Source organism: Protomyctophum parallelum (assembly GCF_964188405.1).
Source record: "Protomyctophum parallelum genome assembly, chromosome: 13".
In the NCBI taxonomy this organism is placed as follows: Eukaryota; Metazoa; Chordata; class Actinopteri; order Myctophiformes; family Myctophidae; genus Protomyctophum; species Protomyctophum parallelum.
The window spans coordinates 29,031,755-29,057,150 of NC_139708.1; the positions used below are offsets into that span (position 1 = coordinate 29,031,755).

Here is a 25,396-nt window from a genome sequence, read left to right on the forward strand (position 1 = left end):
GGATAGGTCTAAAAACAATCCAGAATATTTTCAAAGATGATGATGCAACAGTAATGTGAAAGGCGTTCAGAGCAGCCAGTCTGCCTGTCTCTGTCTCTTTAAGAGCGTCAGCTGTTAGTGGGGAGGTGGGCTTACCATCTACTTTCACCAGCAAAACAAAAATCCAAGTTCAATATAAATATAATATAATGATGTAATATATCGGTATCGGCCGATATGATGCTGCAAATAATCGGAGATCGGATCTCTGTCATAATTTTAATATCGTGAATCTCTAAAAAATAACAGTTGACTTTGTTTGTGATATTTCCTTCCTAACTATATGCCTGGCTTTTTAAATGAGCCTATTTCCCTCACACAGTAAACATCCTCAGTGTTAAGTATAACAAATGGACTAGTTAAATGCACACTCACAATTTTATTGTGCACCTTGCTCTTACCTGAACAACTTATCTCTCACCATCGCAGGATGCGTTTGGTGTGTTCTCTGGGTCTCTTGTTGGCTCTGTTGCAGCTGGGCAGTACACTGCTGCTGGGAGCCTTCAACGTCAAGTCATTTGGAGACAAGAAGGCCTCCAATGCCACCATCATGGATATCCTCTCCACAGTAGGAAACACATCACGCTTTCACACTTTTATCTGGGGGAAACATGGGTCAAAAAATATTTGACCTGATACAGGTAACCTGGGTACTGCATGTGTATGATGTCATAATTAAATAACAGCAGTGGTGGTACTATAGAGTACAAAAGCATGTTCCTTTGAAGTATTAAAAAAGTACTTCCCAAAATCTCAAACATTGACTTGAGATAGTTGTTCTGGTTTATCTGGTTTGTCAGACTCATTGAGCTGGTCAGGCTAGTGCGTTCTTCTCTTGACTCCGCCATTACCGCCTTTTGTCTGGGTGAAAGAGGGTATAGCATGGTAATTGGTAACAGGTGGACATCTGGACATCTGGGTGTCCTTCTGTGAAGAACACAGCATGGCACCTACGGCATTGCATTTTAGGGGGGGAAATGATGACCTAAAAGTAACGATATAGGCTACTTAATTTAGTATATTGAACAAATCTGATATTACAGGGAATGAAACTGAAAGGTCATATAAAAGGTCAACAAGTGATATAATTTCAATATATATTTTTAAATTCTGCTTTGTAGATTGTGCATCGCTATGACATCGTTCTCATCCAGGAGGTCAGAGACAGTGACCTGTCCGCGACCAAGAGACTGATGGAGCGCGTCAACAAGTGAGACCACCACTGTATTTCAGTGATTGTGTGCCTGCTATAGACACTGCCACTATAAATAACACATTGCTATACATAGGTCACATGCAGGAGTGCTTAATCTTCCAAGCAAGAACTATATACGGCAATGTGATTTCAAGTATACTACTAGTACACCTATACAGTATGTCTGTACACCTGTGTACAGTATGTGCATGTGTCTCTGCATCCATGTGTGTGTCAATATTCCTCTCCAGAGGTTCTCCAGAGTACCGTCACATCATCAGTGAGCCACTGGGTCGCAGCACCTACAAGGAACAATACCTCTTCATCTACAGGTACGCACGCACACACACACACACACACACACACACACACACACACACACACACACACACACACACACACACACACACACTGTTAACTGTGTGTGTGTTCTTCTCCATGGTCGATAGGGAGCAGACGGTGTCTGTAGTTAAGAACTACACATACGATGACGGCTGTGAACCCTGCGGAACTGATACCTTCATGAGAGAGCCTTTTGTCGTCATGTTCTCCTCCAAGCATGCTGGTAAGCTGCTTGAAGTGTGTGTGTGTGTGTGTGTGTGTGTGTGTGTGTGTGTGTGTGTGTGTGTGTGTGTGTGTCTGTGTGTGCGTGCGTGCGTGCGTGCATGCTTGACTATGGTGAGAACCTGGGGACAAGGTCAGAAAGATGAACAAAATTACAGAGGACATAAGTTTAGTTTGCATTCATTGCACGCCTCCATCCTCTCTCACTTCTATACCCTGATCACTCTCCTATATATCTGCATCTCTCTGCAGTCTCTCTCTCCCACATGCCCATATGACGTTACATCTCGCATTCATTACATATTAATTGTCACACATAACCACTCCACTCTCTCCTTCTCCCTCCTCCAGCTGTGAGTCCCTTTGTGCTGATCCCCCAGCACACCTCTCCAAGTTCGGCTATGGAGGAGACGGATGCTCTGTATGATGTGGTGGATGATGTCCGCGCTCGCTGGAAAACCAATGTAATTATTCTCTCATTTATACAGTTGTATGTCTACCTTTGTATGCTCGAAACATGTAGGTTGCACACATCCAGTCCCTTATTGCTGCTGCTGGAAAATAGATAATAACAGTGTAAAAAGATGAGTGAAGTCCGCACACAGTTCTGCTCACAACGTTTCGGCCATTGTTGGCCTTCATCAGGTGAAAGGCCAGTGTTTCTACAATGTGGAGCAGAGCTATATGTGCGGACTTCTCATCTTTTTACCTTTATATTATGCCCCATCTCTCTCTCTCTCTTATATACTGTATGTAACAGGACATAGTGCTGCTGGGTGACTTCAACACAGGCTGCAGCTATGTGAACGGGGCAGACTGGAACAAGATCCGCCTCTTCACGGACAAGAGTTTCCATTGGCTGATCACTGACGACGCTGACACTACTGTGTCAAACACCAAGTGTGCCTATGACAGGTAGACAGGCACGCACCCACGCACGCATGCATGCACGCACGCACACACACACACACACACACACACACACACACACACACACACACACACACACACACACACACACACACACACACACACACACACACACACACACACACACACACACACACACACACACACACACACTAAAGGGAATAAACACAGTTGCACAAATCACTCTCACACATGCGTACATACATTGGTACATTTTTTAAGAAACACACTGTGACACACTGTGTTCGTAGGATTGTGGCAACCACCGACATGATGGTGAAAGGAGTTGTGCCTGACAGTGCTCAAGTGTATAACTTCATGCAAGACCTGCATCTCAGCCACAGTCTGGTAACCGCAACCTGATCCGAAAACTGTGATATATATGCCTTAATAATGTACCTTCATATTTCCTTAATAATGTAATGATGTAATAATGCCTTAATAATGTACCTTCATATTTCCATACCTGATCACGACCTGATGGGAGTAGTAACACAGTCTGAAGACTGAAGGCTGATGTTAAATGATCAAACGTATATTTCTATACACAGTATATTATGTATTTGTAGAAAAATATCCTCCAAAAGGGATACAGTATGTTGTGAATTGTGTCTATACAAAAATGCACATAAAGTGTCCCACACTGGCCAACACACCAGTACTTGCAATATGTACACTTATTATTTAAGCAACGTTTCGGTCAAAATACCTTGCAGGCATCTGATGCCTTGTGTCATTGTGTACCTTTTGTGCATTCTTTAACACGTTGACCCCTGCCTACGCCAGTATGCATCCGTCTCTGAGCCGAAGAAGTTCTAAAGTTTATAAAGAACAGTCAGAGAACATAATATGGTTCATATTTACATGACCAGAAGATATGAGTTGCAACAGATATGAAAAAGGACCTGAATTGAATATGAAGTATGATATGAAGTACACAATGAAACATGATGTTCTACGCTGTAGAATAGTGTGCGTCAACAGTTGCATCTTGTATAATTTGGCATACAGTATCTGATAAAGCAGTGGCCATGGTGTCACAAGTACAGTATATCTATACATATATGCTTACGCAGATGAGAGAATCAGTATAGATAAAGCATATCAAGCTTAGAATATATCATAGTTCTGCTCAGTTCTGCTGTTTTATCCTGAAAGGACAACATACAGTAGTACATGCCTGCATGGCCCACGTTGATATCTGGATATACTGTACAGCTGGGTCTGAAAGCCTAGCATAATCACAACAAGGAGACAGCTGTAAAAAAATTCATTTGTCTGTTTCACAGGCATTGGCTGTCAGCGACCATTATCCTGTGGAGGTGGAGCTGATTGGCTAAGCCCCTGCTGTCTGAGCCCACCTACAGGGACCATCCTACAACAACCCAATCGTCACAAAAACCTCAAATATGTCATTGTGTGGAAACACTCCACGACCATGATGCAATGAATTACATGACAATATAATAAATCAGCTTAAATGGTGCTTTTACTGTCATGTCTGCATTACGCTGATTAAAGCAAACTTTCACAATTGAATGGTATTTTGGGACAAATAACACATCTCACTTCTCAGATATTTTAAACCCCTGTCTAAAGAAAATAGTGGAAATAAGAAGTTGGTCCATGTGTGTGAGGGACATGCAACCGTGTTGGAGGAATGACATCAAAGGTGTTTAAAAACAATTACAGCATAAAACTGGAAGCCTCAAGATAATACCTTTTTTAAACCTCAAAAATGTTAAAATCTCCTATTTTGTACCGTGCCATGACCCTGAGTCAAGACCCTTATAACTATTAGTAACCTCCTTCCAAAGTTAGTTAAGTTAAACTCGCAGGCATGGCGCAGTTAGAGTATGTGTTCACATGTCAAGGTTGCAGCCGCTATCTCTGATTTCCATTCCCACTGTGAACATATGGGGAATGGGTTCATGGGGTCAGTCTAAAATATCAGTACTTTTTTTTTACATCTGACATGGACACCAAGGAGTCCACAGTTCAGTATGATCTCACTTCAGATCTTCACTTTCTTTATTTGTATTTATTGCTTCACACACCTGCAGCAAAACCCTTATAAGGCCTTTGACCCTTGACCTGCAGTGACATCACCCCTGTGACCTCGCAGTCAGTTATACATCAACTATTATTGTTGCCACGGAAACGGTCGGTAGCGTGACGTCACGTCACCCTATAAAGTATGGCTCAGAAGACCGAAGAAGTGCCAAGTCAGAAGCAATAGAAAGAAGATCAATAATATAATATACTTTCAAGCAATATAACAAGAGGTACCCTAAATACACTGGGCACCAGCCCTTTGACAGCTCCCTACTGATACAGGAAATCGTCATTACAATTATTCTTCCATGATGAGACAATTGTCATTTGTCCCAGCAGTGCAACTTCCAACTTGGCAAGGAAGCGTCTACTTTTTCACAATGCATTATACCTAATAAATTGTATCTAATATTATATGGCTCATGGAAGTAATGCCTATTTAAGGATAACTTGACTTGAAGAAGCTAGCCTAGTATTAAAGTAGGTAATTATTCATCTGTTTTTGTTGCATTGTGGAGCATTGCTTCTTTTATGACTCTATGGAGGAAGTTATAATCGTAAGTTCTTGCATTTCAACATGAAAATAACGGTGTGGTTTAAATTGTGATATTTCCTTCCTCACTATTGAAAATATATATGCTCTCTCAATTATACCCAGATTGCTAGCTCCACCCTCTGTCCTTCTCATTGGCTCTGCAATGCATGTATCTTTTGTTATCTCTGAATTGGGTCAACAGACTTATCAGTAGGCAGAGATCTCTGAAAGTCTGGCTATACAAGACTATAACAAGACTAGAGTTCTTACTTGAACTTATCCCACCTCAGTTCAAGATGCGTTTGGTGTGCTCTCTTGGTCTCTTGGGTCTGTTGCAGCTGGGCAGCGCTCTGCTGCTGGGAGCCTTCAACATCAAATCATTTGGAGACAAGAAGTCCTCTAATGCCACCCTCATGGATATCATCTCCAAGGTATGAAACACAGACAGCACGCTTTCACACTATTTAACAGGGCAACATTTGCCATAATAATCACCCTAATACTAATACAAATAAACATCGTATTGTGTGTTTTCATGTAAGCAGTGGTGGACAAGCACAGTCAAAGTGCTCAGTCAAAACAATTATATATTTTTTAATTATCTTACACTCTGAAACAACCTTAATTGACATGACTTGTATTTTACAATGATGGTGTACATCTTTATTTTATTCGTTTTTTCAATGTATATCGTTGCTGTCCGGAAGAAACCACCTTTTCTTCATAAATCAATGCTATTGAACACCCTTTTAGGTCTGTGTGTTGGTTAAAGAAATATTGAACCAATGGAAAGTATTAAAAAGTGCTTTGGTGAAAACCTCCTAACTCCATCCTCAAACTATCTGCCAAATCAGCTAACTCCATCTGTTTAGCCATCTTTTTTTGCTGTTTGTTTTTCATAAATCAGTGCTATTGAACAGCCTTTACGTCTGTGTGTTGGTTAAATATTGAACCAATGAAGAGTATTAAAAAGCGCTTCGACAGAGAGGTTTCTGAAGCACTAAAATAAGTTTTTGGTCAAAACATCCCAGAGGATCCCATAATAATGTTGTTGGGAATGATACCGGAAGGTCTGGAGAGTAGAGCCAAAATATATTTATTGCATGTGCTGCTTACAGCGGCCATCAAATGCATTACAATTAAATGGCTAAAACCAGCCCCACCAACATATAGTATGTGGGTGGAAACAGATGGAACAAATTACATATGCCATGAGGCTTCAACCAAACATATTTAGTAAAAGGTGGAGTCCTGTACTGCCTCTACTAATGAGGTAGCAGGTTTCGGAATCCCGAGTAACAAGTCACCAAATACACTTCTCTTCAGACCTTCCTCCATCTCCAGTCATGTCTGTCCTCAGTATTGTTTACTTCCCATTGTTGTCGACGCTCTGTCGTTTTTGTCTCGCTATATAGGCCTACCTGTATTTTATTTCCTTGTTTTTTTTTGTTTTTTTTTTGTGAATACTTGTAAATGTATGTGAAGTTGTTTGTGTGTATGAGTGTATAATTTATATATCCTGTGAAAGCATGAAACAGCTGAGGTTGTGAAAAAAAAAAAATCAGTTGTAAGAAAAATGTATACTTTTTGCCTAAACTGAAATAAAAACAAAGTAAAAAAAAAAAAAAAAAAGCGCTTCGACAAAAAACCTCATATAACCTCCTCCACTTGAGCTGGATGTTTTATTCATTTCCTGAAAGATTAACATTAGTTGGTTTCATCCAGACAGCAGAGATATGTAAAGTTTTTTGAAAACCGCTTAAATGATCTGAACACGAAATACTGCTGTTCAGTGTTTACTCAAAAACAAACATGAAAAGATGAAGATGAAGACTTCAAATTGCCCAAAAACGATTGAATACTAATAATTTCATTTTGTAGATTATCCATCGCTATGACATCATTCTGATCCAGGAGATCAGAGACAGTGACCTGTCTGCAACCAAGAGACTGATGGAGCACGTCAACAGGTGAGATCATCACTGTGTTGTGATTGTATTTGTTAAGCCATTTCCAGTGTGAATTTGTACTACTGAAACTGGCCAGACAGAGCGGATGATATAATGCAGATGCACAATTCTGCGTACGCAGCGGTGAATTCTAGGTTTTAGGTATTGTGTGTACTATAATTATTCCCTGAACATGCGTGCATATAGTATATACATGCATGGTCAGTTCGTAGACGGTATAAGATTTTAGTCTGGTTAGTAGACACCACGGTATAATATTTCTTTCAACTTGCATGCCTGGAACGGTAGTACGTATAATAGCGTAACACGGTAGAACACATCACTGCGTGCGTGCATAACTGCATATCCAAATTGAAAATGTATGTTGAGGAGCCTCTACAGAGTGCTTCTGACCACAGAGCACTTTAGTTCTGACCATAGGAGCCACAAACAAACTCTATTCCCCCCCGCAGCTTCCTCGTGTTCTGGCGGCTGCAACCCATGAGTTACAGGCTCTGGGTATATATAGCCCACACAGCCGTGCGGAGATATGCACTCCACAAAGCAACCCTTTCTAGCTTCAGTTATTTTCCCGTGTAATGCAGGCAATAAAAAAAAGCAAAAACTGAATATACTGTACACTACACCTGTGTGTAAAGTAGTCTATGTATATGTGTGTCTACAACTGTATACTTGTTTGTTTATTCCCCTCCAGAGGTTCTACAGAGTTCAGGTACCGCCACATCAACAGTGAGCAACTGGGTCGCAGCACCTACAAGGAACGATACGTCTTCATCTACAGGTAGACCTACAACACGCACGCACCCACGCACGCACGCACGCACGTGACACACACGCACGTGACACACACACGTGAGTGACGTGACACACAAACACACAGACAGGAGTGAGGGGGTATAGGGAGCAGAGGGGTGACACGCAGGTCAAACACTGTCATAACCACCAGGCCACCCCTCGATAGTATGCTTTGTGTTTTACTAAATGATTTACAACTCTAATCATAACCCTCTTCTCCATGTTGTCAGAGAGCAGACAGTGTCTGTAACAAAGAACTACACATATGATGACAGCCGCCCTGATGATGTCTGTGTAAATGACACCTTCAAGAGAGAACCTTTTGTTGTTATGTTCTCCTCCAACTATTCTGGTAGGCTAAGCGGCCTGTGTGTGTGTGTGTGTGTGTGTGTGTGTGTGTGTGTGTGTGTGCGTGTGTGTGTGTGTGGTTCGATGAGGGAAATTCTTATAATGTATATGTGGATGTAATTAGTATGTCTACTATTCTATACTCTTCTATTTAGAAATGGTTGGGTAGGACCACTAATGGTAACAAAAAGTATTGCATCAAAGTCAAAATGTAGTTAGCCTCTGTTCAAACAGACCCTTATGGTTCAACACAGTATACATTTCAGTGCTTGTGCAGGGTACTGGGTTCAAATCCTTACAGTACAAGAAAGTTATGAAGTTTCAGGAGTTGAGGGTTAAGGTTAGGCATATCGTGGTTAAGGAGTTAACGACTTAGAATCATAGACGTTGGAATAGGATTTAGGGTAATATTATCACTCCATCCAGGCAATACATGGCACGGTTGGTCTTGTTCTATACCTGTAGGCTATTATATATTTTACATTATCGAATCATATTTATCCACATTAATCCATTACATACTCTGCGCTCTCCCTCTCCCCTAATGTTCTCTCTCCTATACACCCTGCAATCTCCCTTCTTCCTATGTATTATATTATCTCGCATTCATAACACTTTTAGTTGACACAATCCCCCCCCCCCCTTCCCCTTCTCCTCCCCAGCTGTGAGTCCCTTTGTGCTGATCCCCCAGCACACCTCTCCAGATTCGGCTACAGAGGAGACAGATGCTCTGTATGATGTGGTGGATGATGTCCGCACTCGCTGGGAAACCGAAGTAATTACTGCATCTCTCTAATCTCTCTAATAGCCTTGCGCGCGCACGCGCGCACACACACACACATACACACACACACACACACACACACACACACACACGCACAACACATGAGTAAGAGTACTCTTACTCATGTTCTCCCTCTCTGTATCTCAATCAGATTTTTCAATCATGTTCTAATCTAGACCCTTTCTTTTATTATACTATGCAATCACGTTAGATATCTTATCTGTAAATTATATGTATATTGTTTTCAAATCATGCCTTTAAATGTTTTAATTTAAGTCTTCACACATGTGATGAGGTTATCACATTTGGGCAAGTGGACGTTTTTAGTCCAAGGAGTGTTTTTCGTGCAAAACGAATGCTTGGAATGGGTTCAGAATCATGAATAACCCCTAGTTTGACATGTCACATGCTACTTAAAGCATAATTCAAATTTGAAATGTGTGACTTATATAGGTTTTCAATGGTACCCCAACGTTCAACCCCTGAATTTACCATGATCCAAAATGTATATAATAATCAATTTTAATATGTTATTTGGATGACCCTAAGGATCATAAACATACCTTGAACGATTACAATTGCAATTTATTTTGGGTCACTCCCCTTTTTAGCTTAGATTGACTGGCCTATTTCCTTTTTGTATTCTACGTATTTCCTTTTTGTATTGTTTTTATATTGTGCTGAATCAAATCAAATCAAATCTCTATCATCTTGGTAACAGGACATACTGCTACTGGGTGACTTCAACGCAGACTGCGGCTATGTGAACGGGGCAGACTGGAACAAGATCCGCCTCTTCACGGACAAGAGTTTCCATTGGCTGATCACTGACGACGCTGACACTACTGTGTCACACACCAAGTGTGCCTATGACAGGTAGACGTGCACACACACTCATGCACGCACACACAGTCACACACAATAAACGGAGTCACCCAAATCACTCACACATGCATATACTGTACATATATAGTAGGCTAGTACACTACTGTATTGTGTCCTCTCTGTGTTTGTAGGATTGTGGCAACCACCGACATGATGTTGAAAGTTGTGCCTGACAGCGCTCAAGTGTACGACTTCATGCAAGACCTGAATCTCAGCCATAGTCAGGTGGGAAATCTCAGCTATTCAGAACAATGTACATGTATGCATGTTTAAACAGCATCAACACATGATAGGAGTAACCAGTTAACTGGAGCCTACATTTTCTGTCTGAAGACTAATGACTAAATTATGCTACTGCATTTTCTCTTTCCCACAGGCATTGGCTGTCAGTGACCATTTTCCAGTAGAGGTGAAGCTGACTTACAGTTACAACAGGGGGAGAAGGTGATTGGCTCACCCCCCTCCCCCCTTAACGTATTTCTATTCATAACCTGTACATGTAGATTTAATGTTTGAGAAACGTATTGTTTGTTGTCACTGTTGTCATTGTGAATGAATGCATGGGACCTGAATGGAAACAAGACCGCAAGGTCTTTCTTCGGTGCTGTCCTTTTGGACCAATGCTGTGCTTGACTGTACCCTGTACTGTTTGCATCTTATTGTCCAATACATTTTTTTATCAACAACCAATCAAATCAATACATTTGAATTGACTGTTTGTTCTCTTCAGATGCAATTAATTACATGACAATAACATTTAAGCTATGGTGGTATTACGGTCATATCTGGATTAACTGTACTACAACATCATTTCTGGAGCATTGGTTCAGTTATTAGTCTAGAATAGATGAATAATTGACATTATTATATTGTAAATAGCAACACAAGTATATTAGTGCATTTCTTTTCATAGAATACCTACTAAATGAAGTCATTTGCACACCTACTTGGATGGACAAGGTGCGTAGGAGACTGAACACCCAACACATAGGAGGAGGAAATAATCTGGCACTGTCTTCTCTTACTGTACAGTATATGTATTGAAGAAAATACTTACAGGTATCCCTGATGCAGACGGTCATTCCGACTGAACCATATTTTCTGCAATACAGTTGAAAGTGAAGACGACGTGCACGATCTGTCCCTCTTGAATAGAAAGAATACCAACATTGTTGACCATTTCCAAATACAGTGGACCCAATGAAGTATTAATAAATGACAGTTCAATATTAGACCATTTTGACAATATACTATGAGAAGTATGTAAGAGACTAATATCACTGCATAGATATTAGTCTGGAAATTTGGTGTGGAAGATTTATTTCCAAGGGGCGGTTACAAACAGATTCCAACATCACAGCAAAAAAGGCTCACATTGAATACTGGGCTCTGATTGGTCACCCACAACTCTGGGGTGAGTGAAATATAATTCAAACTGAGGAGTGACAGACCAATCTCCCAGGGATTCTTTTTATTTTTAACCGCAGATTCGTCTGGTTTCCAGGCTAATGAGACGGAAGTAATGTTCAAGAGGTTTATTTGCAAGAAGTCAAAGACACACCACAAAAACAAACAAACGTGTGGTTGGTGGGGGGGTTAAACCATATGAAACAAATTTACCTTTTGTAAGTTGCCACCTCATACAGTGAGGTCAAAATTGTAAATGCAACATGAATATGGATAACCTGAGCAGGTTTATGAATGGGCCATCCAGTGTCAGTCATGGACAATGACAATATTTCACAGTGAAGTGGGTATGGCAGTCATTCATTACGATTCAGCCCAGGGTTACAAACTTGTTAGATTATGCAGTCATGATTGGAGGTCAATCTCAACACTTTTAACAAGCAATCAAATGTGAGTGAATGTACAGAGTACATTAAAGTAACCTTGTGAAAAACAAACTCACTTTCTAGTCCAGACTGTTGAAGCAAATACATCTGTTGAAAGATAAGAGTTGGCCACCACGCTAGAGATACACCCCAAATGACGTGCTCATTTTTTAACACCTGAAAACAAAATAGTTATATATTGCATTTATCCAAGGCGTTTTACATAGATTGTGCATTACATTCACCCATTCATATACACAGATGGCGGAGGAAACCATGCAAGACATGCACCAACCTGCTTATCGGGAGCTTTTAGGGGTTCAGAGTCTTGTTATAACTCTGGGGGAGCCCAGGTTTGAACAGGGAACCTCATGGTCCCCAAGCGGCCTCATACCGGCCAATGTTAAGGACCTGGTGATTCTGGCAATACAAAATGACTTGGTCTCTTTATCACTAGTTTAACTGTTCAACACTGTTGTAGCTATCAATGAAAACACTCTGATTACATCAGGGACTAACCCGGAGAAAGACATACAGTTCTTCTTGTAGATCATTTAATCAGCAAATACCTCAAATTGACTGCTTGCAGTCTTGTGTGCAGATTATATCTTAATCAACTAAATGTTTCTCTGTCCCAGGGAGAATTTATTCATCTCTTTGTCCATTATTGAGAGCACAAACGGCTTTCTGAAGAAACTGGCTTAAGCACGAGTGTGTCTCAGCATTTGAAATGTTAACCGTTTTACTCAGTTATATCTAACTAAGATCTACAAACAGAATAATTCTTATTGCATTCAGTTGAGACTCTGATTATGCAGTAGAACAAGAATAGAAGGTTATTAACGAAAACGACAGTACTGGGTGTCCTTAAACCAGTGTAGAAGAACTATTCATTTTAATCAGAGAAAAATAATAATACAAACAGTATTGGCTGGAAAATTGGCTGCGAATCCGACAAAAATATGTCCTAGTAAGATCACTTGTTTTAAGGTATGTTTTATGGATGGCATGGTGGCTCTGTGGTTTCGGATATTGCTTTACAGCAAATTGGTACAATTCCAACGTGGTCCCGTTTAGGGTATCTTTGTGTAGAGTTTGCGATTTCCAATTTCGGGAGAGGGCATTGCTGTAAAATTGCGTGCATGCTCAGTAACCTACCACCTGTATACTTATTATTAATAATAAACTTGCAAGTATAGTCTCTGCCCTCCAATTTCATACTACATATACTGTACATTAGGTATGCATGAGGTTGAGTATGTGAGTGTCTGTGTATCGAATGCAAGAGTGAGTACAAATGTATGTATGTATGGCTGAGTATTTTGCACATGTATCGTCTTCCTCTGTTCTCTAGTCTAGGCCTTTCTCTTTTTCAGCATCTCCAGATACATGCGGAGTGACTTCTGGATGGAATCTTTGGTGATGAAGCTAACAAAGTTGTGGATGTCTGGCTCCCTATTGGATACAAGCTTGTCAATGGTGGGTTTCCTCATCATGGACTTGCTGATCTGCCTGGCATGGTCTGAGGAAAAACAGAAAGAAAGAAAGAGTTAAGACAAAGGGTTTTGACGCTCATTTAAAACCCTATTATCTCGAACACCCAAGGCTGAATGAATGCTTTAAAAACATGCTAAGGGGATATTACATTATCAATAAACTATATGCAGGAAAGGCAAACTTTTCAAATATTCATTCTGCCTACTAGAGTGTTTTCTGCCAATGCATTTCAATGGGAATGGAGTGGTTTGCTGCCATTCGTGGATTTCTGCAAAAGATTCCCATTGTGCCATTCCCATTGAAATGCATTGGTAGAATCCGCCCTCATACAGTAGGTAGAATAAAAGTGTGGTGTGACTGTGCCCTTAAGTAGAATGTGAGGGGTCAAACTAGGGTTTTTTCATGATTCTGAATCCTTAGCAAGCATTTTGTTTTGCACGAAAAACACTCCTTGGGCTAAAAACGGCCATAGCAACTTGTCCAGGTCATCACATTTGTGATGATGGCTATTTTCTGATAATATTGGACGGACGGACGGAAGGACAGACACACGCACACACAGGCGAGCTGTTGGGCTCTACCTGGTATGGCCAGCCACTTGGTCATGGTCTGCGTGGCAGTAGAGAGGACTTGGTCCTCTGGCACCAGCTGGTCCACCAGGCCAATCTTCAGGGCCTCTGGAGCGCTGTACAGCAGGCCAAACTCTAGAGCCAGCTCTGTGGTCCGATGGCCCACCGTGTTCACCATGGTGTCCTTGAACCTGACACGGAAACACCATACAGGAAACGGTGTTCAAAGTAACATGTCTGTTTTAGTTTTGATTGTATTGTTTATGCAACATCCAAGCTCTATTGTGATTACGTTCATTTAAAAAAGAAAATCTATGCCATATTATCCAGGTCATCTTGCCATAACTCCACTGCAAGACATAATATTATGCTTGAGTTGTAGAAGTGCATGAGATTAAAACATTGGTATTTAACTTATTACTCTTATCATCTATGATAAAAGTGTTTGGAATAAAGCCTGTCCTAAGCCTCACCAGAATGGCGCTACAATGCCCAGCTGCGTTTCGTTGAGGCCGATGCTGTAACGAGGGTTTTCAGCCATGATTCGGTAGTCACACGCTATAGACATCAGACAACCTCCGGCAGGACTGGAACCCTGTTGGACAGGACGGATGGGAGAGAAAATGAGAAGGAAATCGAAGCATACAAAATCTCTATCACACATGCATACATGTATGTGAATGTATAGCAGTCACTCACATTGATTGCTGCTATGGTGACCATATTGGATCCGTAGAGTTTCAGCCACATCTCCTGGACAGCCTTCCAGAACACGCCGCAGCTTTCTGGAGTCTTCCCATACATTTCCAAGATGTCCAGCCCTGCTGAGAACACCTTCGGTAGACTCTGAGTCCGAATGGAATGGAATAACACAGACAATAACACAGGAATAACACAGACAATCAAACACACTTCTCCTTACACGATAAGACAAAACGTATGATGGAATGCATTGTGAAATGAAAATTCTATTTGGGCCACATAAAATGCCTTCAAAGTGAAGTTGACGCACACACAACCTACACATTAACTATAAGTCATAGTATCTGTATGCAGTTGGCCTGGGACGGCCTAGCGGTCCGGGCACCTAGGCTCCTAGTGTAGCCTGACGGTTCGAGTGCCGTTCCTGATGAACTTTGCTGTATGTCACTCGCCGTCTCTTTCCCCTAATTTCCTGTCTGTCTCCACTTTCCTCTATCAGTAAAGGCAAACAAATTGTATCTGTATGCAGTTCTTGAAATGTCGTCAAACTGAAGTTTTTTGGTAACTATTAGTAATTGTGTCCATCCAAGAAAACATGTCATGTTTCACATTAGGGGGGAAAGCATACTAGGGCATTCACTTCTAGTCATTTTTACTAGTTGCCTAGTTTACTAGTCGACTAGTTGTTTAACTACCTATTATGTAAAACAAAAAAATAAAAATTGTACATTTATTTGTACATTGGTGACTATAACTATAATCTGCCTGATCTTGAGGCCTTTCTTATCAACTAGTCAACTAGTACCAACAAGGTCGACTAGTGGATTTACTAGTCAACTAGTTGAATAGTCGACTAATTGCTTAATGCCCTAAAGCATACTATCGCTGAGCTGATGCTGTACCGAGGTGATGATGAGGCCTTTGCAGCTCTTGTCCATCTCCAGCTTCTCCAGGCTGATGCTGAACTCTGTGAGGAAGTCCAGACTCATACTGTTGACTGGAGGACTCTGCAGATACATTGTTGCCACACCTGGAGCGCCATGGGAGGAGAGATGTAAGATTAATATGGGACAGAATCAGAGATACGGTATAAATGGGTGCCGGCAACATATTCGTTCACTTTACAGGAGACACTGGAGTAACCCGTTAACACTCGGAAAGCATCCGTGTCATTTTATATTTAAACCACTTCAACTATTATTAATATTACTATATTTATACTTTGGCTATTCAAAAATAGCAGATATACAAGCTCATAGCGCAAGCTTGTGGATATGATATTATTATTTATTTTTTTAATCGTGAAAGTCTTTGCTTCTGTAGGTCCCTGGAAAAACATATTTTTGAGATGGGGTTCCATGACCAAATACATATAATTTTGGGTGTCTTGACATGAAAAATCCACAGATAGCAACATGCGCTTTTCAGAAAAAAGGCAATTGTAGAATGGGCCTCAGGTATTAATGGGTAAATAAAGTACCTGTGTTGCTGTCAAAATCCACTTTGATCTTGGATGAGGTGCTGCTGTTCCTCTGCTGGGACAGGAGGTAGGGAGACACACACACCCTGCCATGTCTGCTAGAAGAAGACAGCTGAGACAAGAGACCTGGCGCAGAAAACAAAACTAATTAATTCTACAGTATTCTGTACCTAGTCATAGTTACCATGGTGCTAGTCACAAGTAATAACTTGACACAATAACATGTATATTTATCACAAGTAAGACGCGCAAACGCGGGAAGCGAACGCAGCTTGTGTGTGGGTGTGGTTGTTTGTGTGTGTGTGTGTTACAGCTGCGCCCTGTGTGTGTGTGTGTGTGTGTGTGTGTGCGTGTGTGTGTGTTACAGTTGCGCCCTCTGGTGGCGGGCGGGTGGTGTCACAGCGGGACAGACAGACACACAGACACACATGATCTGCAGGGTCTCATAGTTAGTGCTCAGTGCGTTAGCAATAAATGTATGGCATATTATCTGTACAGCAGAAAGTAGTGTAGTAAGACCAATTGTAAATCAGCATCCCAATACTTCTTATCTCAGCTGATGCCCCCTCAATACCGCAGGGAACTTTGAAAGGTCGAAGTGACACATTCAAAAGAATTGCAGGTGACATATTTCGTAAAACGTTACAAACTTTATTGGAAGGATGCATGCAGTAGTATACGACTCTAGGAATAATGCTTTTTCAATCCCTGTTCAAATCCAGGTCACACACTTGTTTGCAGACAACTGTGAAAGTGACTACGCACGAACTTTGACCCAGTTTAAAATACATGGCTGCAAGGGGGAGGATGCTAACTGACTTAGCACTGTCTGTCAACTGGGAAACTATTCTTTTTAAGACATGACGTTAGCATTGAATGCGCATTGGGCTGCTAAACTAACCCGGTCGCGTTTTTCTTGCCTTTTAGTAATATGCAAACGTACCTAAGCCGCACTTTGCTGAATTTCTTAAAGCACTGGCCATCTCGTCCCGTCAAGATCACACAACACAACACAACAACCAACAGTGAGCGACTTACTTCCGTAAGGCGTGACCAAATGACTAAGATCTGTAATGTGATTGGTCTTCACTGGTCTTGCATCTACAAGGCATAATAATAACAACAAAAAGTGAAAGTTAATAGCCTAGGTATATTTGCAATTATAGTATATAATATCATACACAATTATGAGGATTGATTGATTGATTCATTGATTGAATACTAGCAGAAATGAAAACCGCACGAGGTACGGTGCAGTCAGACATTTAGATAAAATGATAATGGGTTTCATGGGTCCTATAATTATGTTCAATTAATCAACATCATAAAAATAATCAAATCAAAATTCACAATGTTTATCACACAACATTAAATGCTATGCAGCTTCATGTAGTAGGATGAACTTGATATCTAATAACTCTATGGTTGAACTTAGCCTTGGATCAAGACTACCACATGCATTTTTATAGAGTGTGACCACTGACCTTTACTTTCGTATCTATGGTAGATATACAAATGTCAACGTACCTGATTGATCCAAAGATTGATCTTCCGTTTACGTCGACGTCTTCCGGGGAAACGAGCACAAACAGGAAGACAACAGCCAGCTGTCAAAGCAGCAGGCAGAAGGAAGGGGTGCTCTACAGTTATATGTTATAGCTTCAGTGTCCAGAGGTTTCCACACTGGAATGAAGGCGACACATTGAACACACAATCAACCTGTGTGTCATCATGGTGCGTCCGGAGTAGAGTACCAAAGAGATAACCCATAATACTACGTTATTAAACTGACGTTCCTCTGGTTCGGGCGCTGAAGCAAGGTACGTTAGCTTAGCAACACATTTATTAGCATAGCTACGTTAACGTTGGTCTATTCATGTAAGTTTCAAAACATCAATATGTTAAATGTTGGGAAGATAACTCCACAGAATCACCCCTCGATCTATATCGATGTAATAAGCTGTACAGATGTCTGTCTTCAATAACCTATAACGTTACAAATTAAACCATGGAGGGATAGCGTTTGTAATATAGCTATAGATCTTTGAACTGTCTAAAGATTAAAGTGCAGATACATTTGGATTGTCGAGATAATGGCTACATGCAGTGAGTACATGCATCGAATATTGACAACATAAATATATATTCTATATTGTTATAGAAAACGAGCAAGCTATTTTGTTAGTTAAAACACTCACATCTCCACTACCATTATGAATTTACTTCAGTCATCTGTAAATTAAATATTTTTAATAGTTGATTTCTATACCTCTAAATGTCAATAAATATTGTATTGAGTTTTCTTCTGGAAACCTGACTTTAATCAAATGAGCTACCTGTCATTTTATTGATGACAACTGCAACAAGATGGTGATTACACATGTACACAGAACAATACACTACAGACTACAGTATCTAACTATCTCTAAAGTATATGGTTATCTAGCCCTGAAATATTACTGTCATGGATAATCATGAGCGTCATATGAACCATGGCTAATTGTTATCCTATTGTAATAGAAGGGGTATGTGGGGGTACTGTACCCCCACATATGTACCCCGGGTACATCTCAGCATAACTCTGAGAGTGTACACAAAATATAATGTTACCAAATGGTCCCAGAAGCTTCCATTTGGTGCCATTTTTACACTCTGAGTTACTAATGCATTATTAATAACTAAATAACTAAATGAATGATTTGACTGTGTGTACATGATGGTCATACAATGAGCCAAGAGCCAATAGTGATGAAGTGAACTATAGTAGTTGACTCATTATTGTCAGCTACGCAGACCGATGATAGTGCCTTTCTTTTTTTTAATGTTTTCTTTGTTGTGGCTTTCGCCTTTATTTTATATTTTTTATGGAGGGACAGACAGTAGGCTGACAGGAAATGGGGGGAAGACATGCAGTAATCAATATAACGTGATACTTTCTGCAAGCTTGTAGATATGTCCTTGCATGAATTGCATCAGCTTTCTTTTGATTTGTGTAAAGATTAATTCGTGCCATCATTGCCATGTTGGCAATTCAGACTGGCCTTTAAGTTGCCTGCTTAGTGACGCGCTGGCGGCCATAGCTGAATTGGCAGAGAGACAGGCTAAATGAGTCAACTCGACTGTCAAGGTGACCACGAGCAAGACACTTGATCCTATCTGCCCCCCCATGCACTGCTCTGTGGGCAGCACTCAGCGGAGTGAATCCGAGAACTGTATTTCCCCTGCGGCATCAAATGGGTCTAATTAATTTCTTATTGATTGATGATGCCAATGTGAATGATCAACATGGTCCTGCCTACTACGCATTGCAAATGCTTCCCCCATTGGTCTGTCACTACTGTCAGAAAGAAAGCCGACTATGTGCTCCATTGGTTTGTCCAGGTGAATGACCGACGTGGTGCCTCCCACTGCTCTCAGCGAAGTCCAGCTCCGGCTCCTCTGCCACGATGACATAGAGAGCGTCAAGCTGCTCTGTGGCGATTGGTTCCCCATTGAGTGAGTAACATGCGGTCAATATGTTAAAAACATACAATTTGTTCTCCTCTTCTTTAGGGGTGCCCGCTACCGATTATATTGTGCATCGCCACTCTTCTTGCATCTTTATTCTGCTCATGATGTGGCATGCCAATAAAATCACAAAAAGATTCCAACTGCTGTGTATTCTGGGCCATGCCACTAATAACTCAAGGGTGAGGTGTTTAATTCCTTGTGTAATTCAAGGACTAGAGCATCACACCGACAGAGGTAATTGTTTATTCTCCACGTAGCTAAAATTAGATTGAACAAAGCACTTTGTGGTTGGATCATTACAAAAAAGAAGGAAAAAAAAATAATTGTTTATCTTTCTCAATAGTGTGAAATGGAGTAGCTTAGTTGCCGGTTCAATTCACATTGTACCTCAAAGGGTCATAGTAGCTCAGTGCCTATAGGGCTGTTATCTTAAGTGTCCAACATGTAGTAAGTCATTCTAAATGGTAGAGACACGCGTGCACACTCACACCATTAAACTCCCGGAACTGCCCTCCAGGTACCCAGACTCATGGTACGAGGACATCACCTCCAACAAGAAGTTCTTCTCCCTGGCAGCCACCTTCAAAGGAGGCATTGTGGGAATGATTGTGGCCGAAATCAAAGGCCGGACCAAAGTACACAAAGAGGTACCAAGTTCATTTGTGATAAACACATATACATATTCACTGTACACACTGTTCATAGTATACAAGGCTGTTAAACTGTCGTATGTTGGGGGGCACGGTGGGGCAATCGGTAGCGTTGTCGCCTCACAGCTGGAAAGTCCTGGGTTTGATTCCTGCTGGGGATGCTGTGGGGTGTGTTCTCACAGGCCCAAGCATTTGGCTTGGGCCTGTGCCTAATTTCCCATTTGATTAAGGTGCCTATAAGCTTTGCCAGTGTCTTAAAATGGAACTGACATTCTAGATTCTGTTTTAGTCAGTTGCTAATTAGACACCAACAGATGTCCTTGACTGGGAAGGGTCCAGGACGGGAGGGAGTGGGGAAAAAAAGAATGATTGGAGCCAGGGGAGCTAAGGATGAGGTGATGGCTGAGAGATGGAAAATGGGGACAAGATGACAGGGTGGATGAACAGCGACAAATGCAGTGTCTGCAAGAAGATGGAAGGTACAGTAGATGTTTTAAAGGAATAGTTCACTCACAAGTGTGTGTGTGTGTGTGTGTGTGCTCGCGTTTTAGGATGGGGACATCTTGGCCTCCAGTTTTCCTGTGGACACTCAGGTTGCCTATATCCTCAGTCTGGGAGTGGTCAAGGATTTCAGGAAACACGGCATTGGTACTAATATACACATACACACACACACACACACACACACACACACACACACACACACACACACACACACATAGTGTTACACAGTGTGTCACACACTGATTATGTGTTATCGGTATTAGCAGTGTTGACATGCATTGATGAATTGGTGTGAAAATGTAGACTGCAGACACACACACACACACACACACACACACACACACACACACACACACACACACACACACACACACACACACACACACACACACACACACACCTTTGTTTTTCTTTGTGTCTGATGCTATTTTAAAACTCTTAACACACCAAGCCTCTCATGGACTGTCCTGTCAGTTCAAAGCATGTTATTTACAGCTTTTTCTTGTTTTCTGCGTACGTGTAAGTGTGGGGTTGTGTGTGCCTTAAGATTTTCATTGTTCTTTTGGACATGGAATAATAATGGTTTGTTCAAACTAGCTTCCACATATCTTCCTCACTTTCTCATTTCCCAGCTGTTATTTATTGTATCCTGAGAGCCATATTTAGCACAGCGCTACATTCTTTATACCTGTAGGTGCTGGGAAAAAAAGTCTCATATTGTGTTGTCTAATTTGCTGGTTTGATTTGGCATTAAGCATTGATGTTGTAAGTCTTGTCAATCAGTCAATCCGTTACATTATGTTATACATAATTATTATTAAATATAAATATAAATAAATAATACTTAGTAACTACCTACTGTACTTCCAAAGTACAACCGCTGATTGAGCAGAGGTGAACTTCCGACAGTGACACCAGCATTTTTACCCCACTGTAATGATGAGTGATCAGCATGTTGTTGCATCTAATATGCACATTTATTTAGTAGCCCCATGTCCATAATGCACTCTCGTTTAATCTCTCCCTCTCTCCCGATTTGTACATTGTCGCACGGCGGTGGCGCACGCGCGAAATAGCAGACGACAAATGTGAGCTCGTAAATCTGTATGTAGTGTGTCGCGCGGCACCATCGCGCCATACATTATGAATTGGTCTTCACTCTTCTCTCTCCTGCCATGTGTTTGTCTTTTTGCTTACAATTTGCTTACAATTTTGGAATATAATTCCACTTAATTCTAACCAGTTATCTCTCTCTCTCTCTCTCTCTCCCTCTGGCGCACGTGCGCTCGCACGCTTCTGTTTTTTCCCTCCGACCCGGTCCCGTCCCTCCCTCCCCTCTCCCCAGGCTCTCTGCTGCTGGACAGTTTGAAGGAGCACATCTCCACCATGGCCCAGGACCACTGCAAGGCCATCTACCTGCACGTCCTCACCACCAACACCACTGCCATCCACTTCTACGAGAACAGGGACTTCAGGCAGCACCACTACCTGCCATACTATTACTCCATACGAGGCGTCCTCAAAGACGGCTTCACATACGTGCTGTATATCAATGGAGGCCACCCGCCCTGGACAATATTATATCCTTTTTGGAGTCATTTGATGTTGTGTGTGTGTGTGTGTGTGTGCCCTATGTGGCGGAGCTGTCACTGCTTGTGCCCATGGAGTGCTGAGTGACACGTGTGTTGTATCATTAGTACATCCATGAGTTTGTGAATGTAACCTTTACTGAACCTCAAATATTTGTGTTCCTGTATGCTTTCCCTGTGTGTGAAAAAAATGTTAAACTGTGTGTGTGTGTGTGTGTGTGTGTGTGTGTGTGTGTGTGTGTGTGTGTGTGTGTGTGTGTGTGTGCGCGCTCGCACGTACATGCATGCATGCACGCATGTTTAGAAATGGGGACATCCTGCAAATCCTACTGTAATTTGACTTTTCACTTTAAAAATGTTTGTGTCATAATTGAGGTTGGGGTAAAAATTACGATTACAATATTTATTGGTACATAATGTTTTTACATGGTTTAACATAAGACCAGGCTGATGAGGCTCCTGATAAATACACTATCACTCACTGCTCTGATTTCATTCATTTAGATCATCTGTTGACAATAATGTAATATTCTAGATATACTGTATTAGTTCTTGTTCATGGAAATTGCACACACTGCCGTGGAACAGTCATGAAAATGCAGTCGCAAAAGGAACCTTGCAAATACTCCCATTTCTTTGTGAATAGATAAAACAAACGCAGTGTGTTCCTGCTTCCTTAACTCCCAGCCATACTGACTACATCCAGCACATCGGTTCAGCCCTGGCCAGCCTGAGTCCCTGTTCCATCCCTCAGAGGCTGTACCGACAGGCCCAGTCTCTGCTCCGCTCCCTGCTCCCCTGGTCCAACATCGCCTCCAAGACCGGCATACAGTACAGCAGAACTATGTGACACTACGTGGTATGTGTTTTTATTTCAAGAACGGCCGTTTAATAGGCATTAGTTGCACACTTAAGTGATCAACTCCGGCTTTATTTCAGAATGTTTTAGCTCGCTAGCCTTTTCTGTTCAGTCAGTAAGTCTCAGAATTAATTACACGACACGGTGTTAATCGGGGAGAAAGCCACACCTAAAGAATGCGTTTCTAATGTCCCTCTTCTTCCTCTTTCTGTCTTCCCTTTTTTTTCAGAAGTGCAGTCATGTGTTTTTCACCAGTCTTCCCACAGATACTCCAGGACACACACACACACACACACACACACACACACACACACACACTGAGAAGTTGAGAACCCCATGAAGACTATGGGGTTAAGCCTTGCCTGTCTTGTCTGTGTCCACCAACTACCATCACAGAGACTATATGTATACTACATGTATATTACATACATAAACTAATTAATATATAACTTTATCCACATGTATATGTGTATTTTATGCCGTTAGTAGTTGGACTATGCCCTTCCACTGTACAGACTGAATCATCGCCCCGGGACTGGAGTCCATTTGAGTTGGACACGTTCTCTCCCAATGACGGATTCATCAGCAGTGGATTTGTGAATCAAACCATCGCTAAAGGGTAGAATATGAAACGTATTCATGCACAAACTCTTGAAGCAATGTTTTTTTTTAGTTTTCTTTTTTCTTTTTTTTTTTGGGGGGGGGATATTTACTCCTCAATGGGGATATATAATTCTGAAGACTGAATCAGACAGATTAAGAATGGATGTAATTGCTGCCAGGTACAATGAATGTACAGGAGGAATGCGTCTAGCTGGCACACAGAGAGTAGTAATAACGGGACCTTACTGTATGTACAGAAAGAGAGGTGTACAATCCTGAGTGTTCGTTTAACTCTGTAATCTGTAACTTTTGTCCTTCCTGAGATTTGAGCACGTGTCCCCTCTTGTGCATGTGTTGAAGTTCTTATTACCACTGAGCTAATTGTTCAAACACCTTTTTGGTGTGGTTGCACACTGGACACGTTTTTTCGGAAAACCGATGGAGAAACGGCCGCTACAAATCCGAAAAACACGCTCTGTGTGCAGGGACCTTTTACTCAGGGGAGAAATTGAATTTGACCTTCAGGCAGTAGTACCACTTGTCAACCAGTAGTGGTCATTCCTTACCACAGGATCTACATGTATAAATGGAACAGCAGGGAGACAAAATACTCCAGCAGTTGTGTTAGTTATATTGTACTGACATTCTCTACCACCATGCAGATTGGTCAAAATGACATTTTATTCCCTAAAAGGTTACCTTTTAGGGAATGTACAGATGCAATTGGGTTACATCTGTACACTCTCAGAGTTACAAATGTTATAACGCGAGGATTTTACTGTGTAGTGCTAAGACTATAGACCATCATTTATAGAAATAGGCCCAGTGGTCCTTTTTTCTTTTGCAAACGAAAAAGAAAACGACCCATTGCCTCTGAATGTTGCCGATACGTCTTTCATACACAGTAAAATAGTGGTGATGAATAGTTTAGACTCCTGACATGAATGGAGTTTGTAACTTTGTAATTGGCCCCAGGCCTGGTTGCTGATGCACCTTGGCTGTAATATTGCTACTACTGTAAAGAGCCTTCTATCGATTTATTTTTCTTTTAACCCTATGGCCCAGATTAGATTCTTAGGTCTGACTGATTGTAGTAAAGAAGTTATTCTGTAGGGAGATAGGCAGTCGAAATTGTCCCAACTTCAGATTCATACACAGTCCTGTGGATGTGGTATGTGTGCGTAGTTGTGCACACCACACATGTTGTAATGGTTAAAAACTAAATATATATATATACAGGAATTTGTTATGTTGGTGTGAGTGTATAGGAGTGAATGTAGCAGACCCAGTTTGTGTGTTTTTATATTGCACTGTAAAGGGCCGAAACACACTGCAGGAGTACAGCGCGTGTGCATCATAGAACATTTCATTTCAGTGTACGTGTTGACAACAGGTCAGAACGACCACGTGGGCTCTGGAGCGTGTACTGCACTCAACCTAGAGTTCACATGGGCTCTGGAGCGTGTACTGCACTCAACCTAGAGTTCACATGGGCTCTGGA

At 41.4% G+C, this 25,396-nt stretch overlaps 3 protein-coding genes across 3 annotated transcripts; 2 read left to right on the top strand and 1 right to left on the bottom strand.

Annotated features, from left to right (window-relative positions):
* Positions 1 to 469: 469 nt before the first annotated feature.
* Positions 470 to 10,548, top strand: dnase1 (deoxyribonuclease I; the record flags this gene model as incomplete). The annotated part of the gene is made up of 16 exons (XM_083779046.1): positions 470 to 607; positions 1,161 to 1,249; positions 1,486 to 1,566; positions 1,684 to 1,799; positions 2,150 to 2,262; positions 2,559 to 2,713; positions 2,980 to 3,076; positions 4,018 to 4,063; positions 5,580 to 5,749; positions 7,200 to 7,288; positions 7,983 to 8,069; positions 8,314 to 8,435; positions 9,094 to 9,206; positions 9,937 to 10,091; positions 10,232 to 10,325; positions 10,477 to 10,548. 16 exons carry the CDS (start codon positions 470 to 472, stop codon positions 10,546 to 10,548), a joined length of 1,737 nt encoding a protein of 578 aa, XP_083635172.1.
* A 1,055-nt stretch (positions 10,549 to 11,603) lies between these two features.
* On the bottom strand, positions 11,604 to 17,228 carry eci1 (enoyl-CoA delta isomerase 1). Its single transcript, XM_083780752.1, has 7 exons — positions 17,124 to 17,228; positions 16,181 to 16,306; positions 15,603 to 15,730; positions 14,698 to 14,844; positions 14,472 to 14,593; positions 14,011 to 14,189; positions 11,604 to 13,454 (listed from the first exon to the last, which is right to left on the bottom strand). Exons 1-7 carry the CDS (start codon positions 17,161 to 17,163, stop codon positions 13,288 to 13,290), a joined length of 909 nt encoding a protein of 302 aa, XP_083636878.1. The 5' UTR covers positions 17,164 to 17,228; the 3' UTR covers positions 11,604 to 13,287.
* A 572-nt stretch (positions 17,229 to 17,800) lies between these two features.
* naa60 (N-alpha-acetyltransferase 60, NatF catalytic subunit) lies at positions 17,801 to 24,528 on the top strand. The gene is made up of 7 exons (XM_083780755.1): positions 17,801 to 18,000; positions 19,562 to 19,675; positions 20,208 to 20,337; positions 20,892 to 20,988; positions 22,190 to 22,424; positions 23,127 to 23,292; positions 23,522 to 24,528. Exons 2-6 carry the CDS (start codon positions 19,566 to 19,568, stop codon positions 23,281 to 23,283), a joined length of 729 nt encoding a protein of 242 aa, XP_083636881.1. The 5' UTR covers positions 17,801 to 18,000; positions 19,562 to 19,565; the 3' UTR covers positions 23,284 to 23,292; positions 23,522 to 24,528.
* The last annotated feature ends 868 nt before the right edge of the window (positions 24,529 to 25,396 follow it).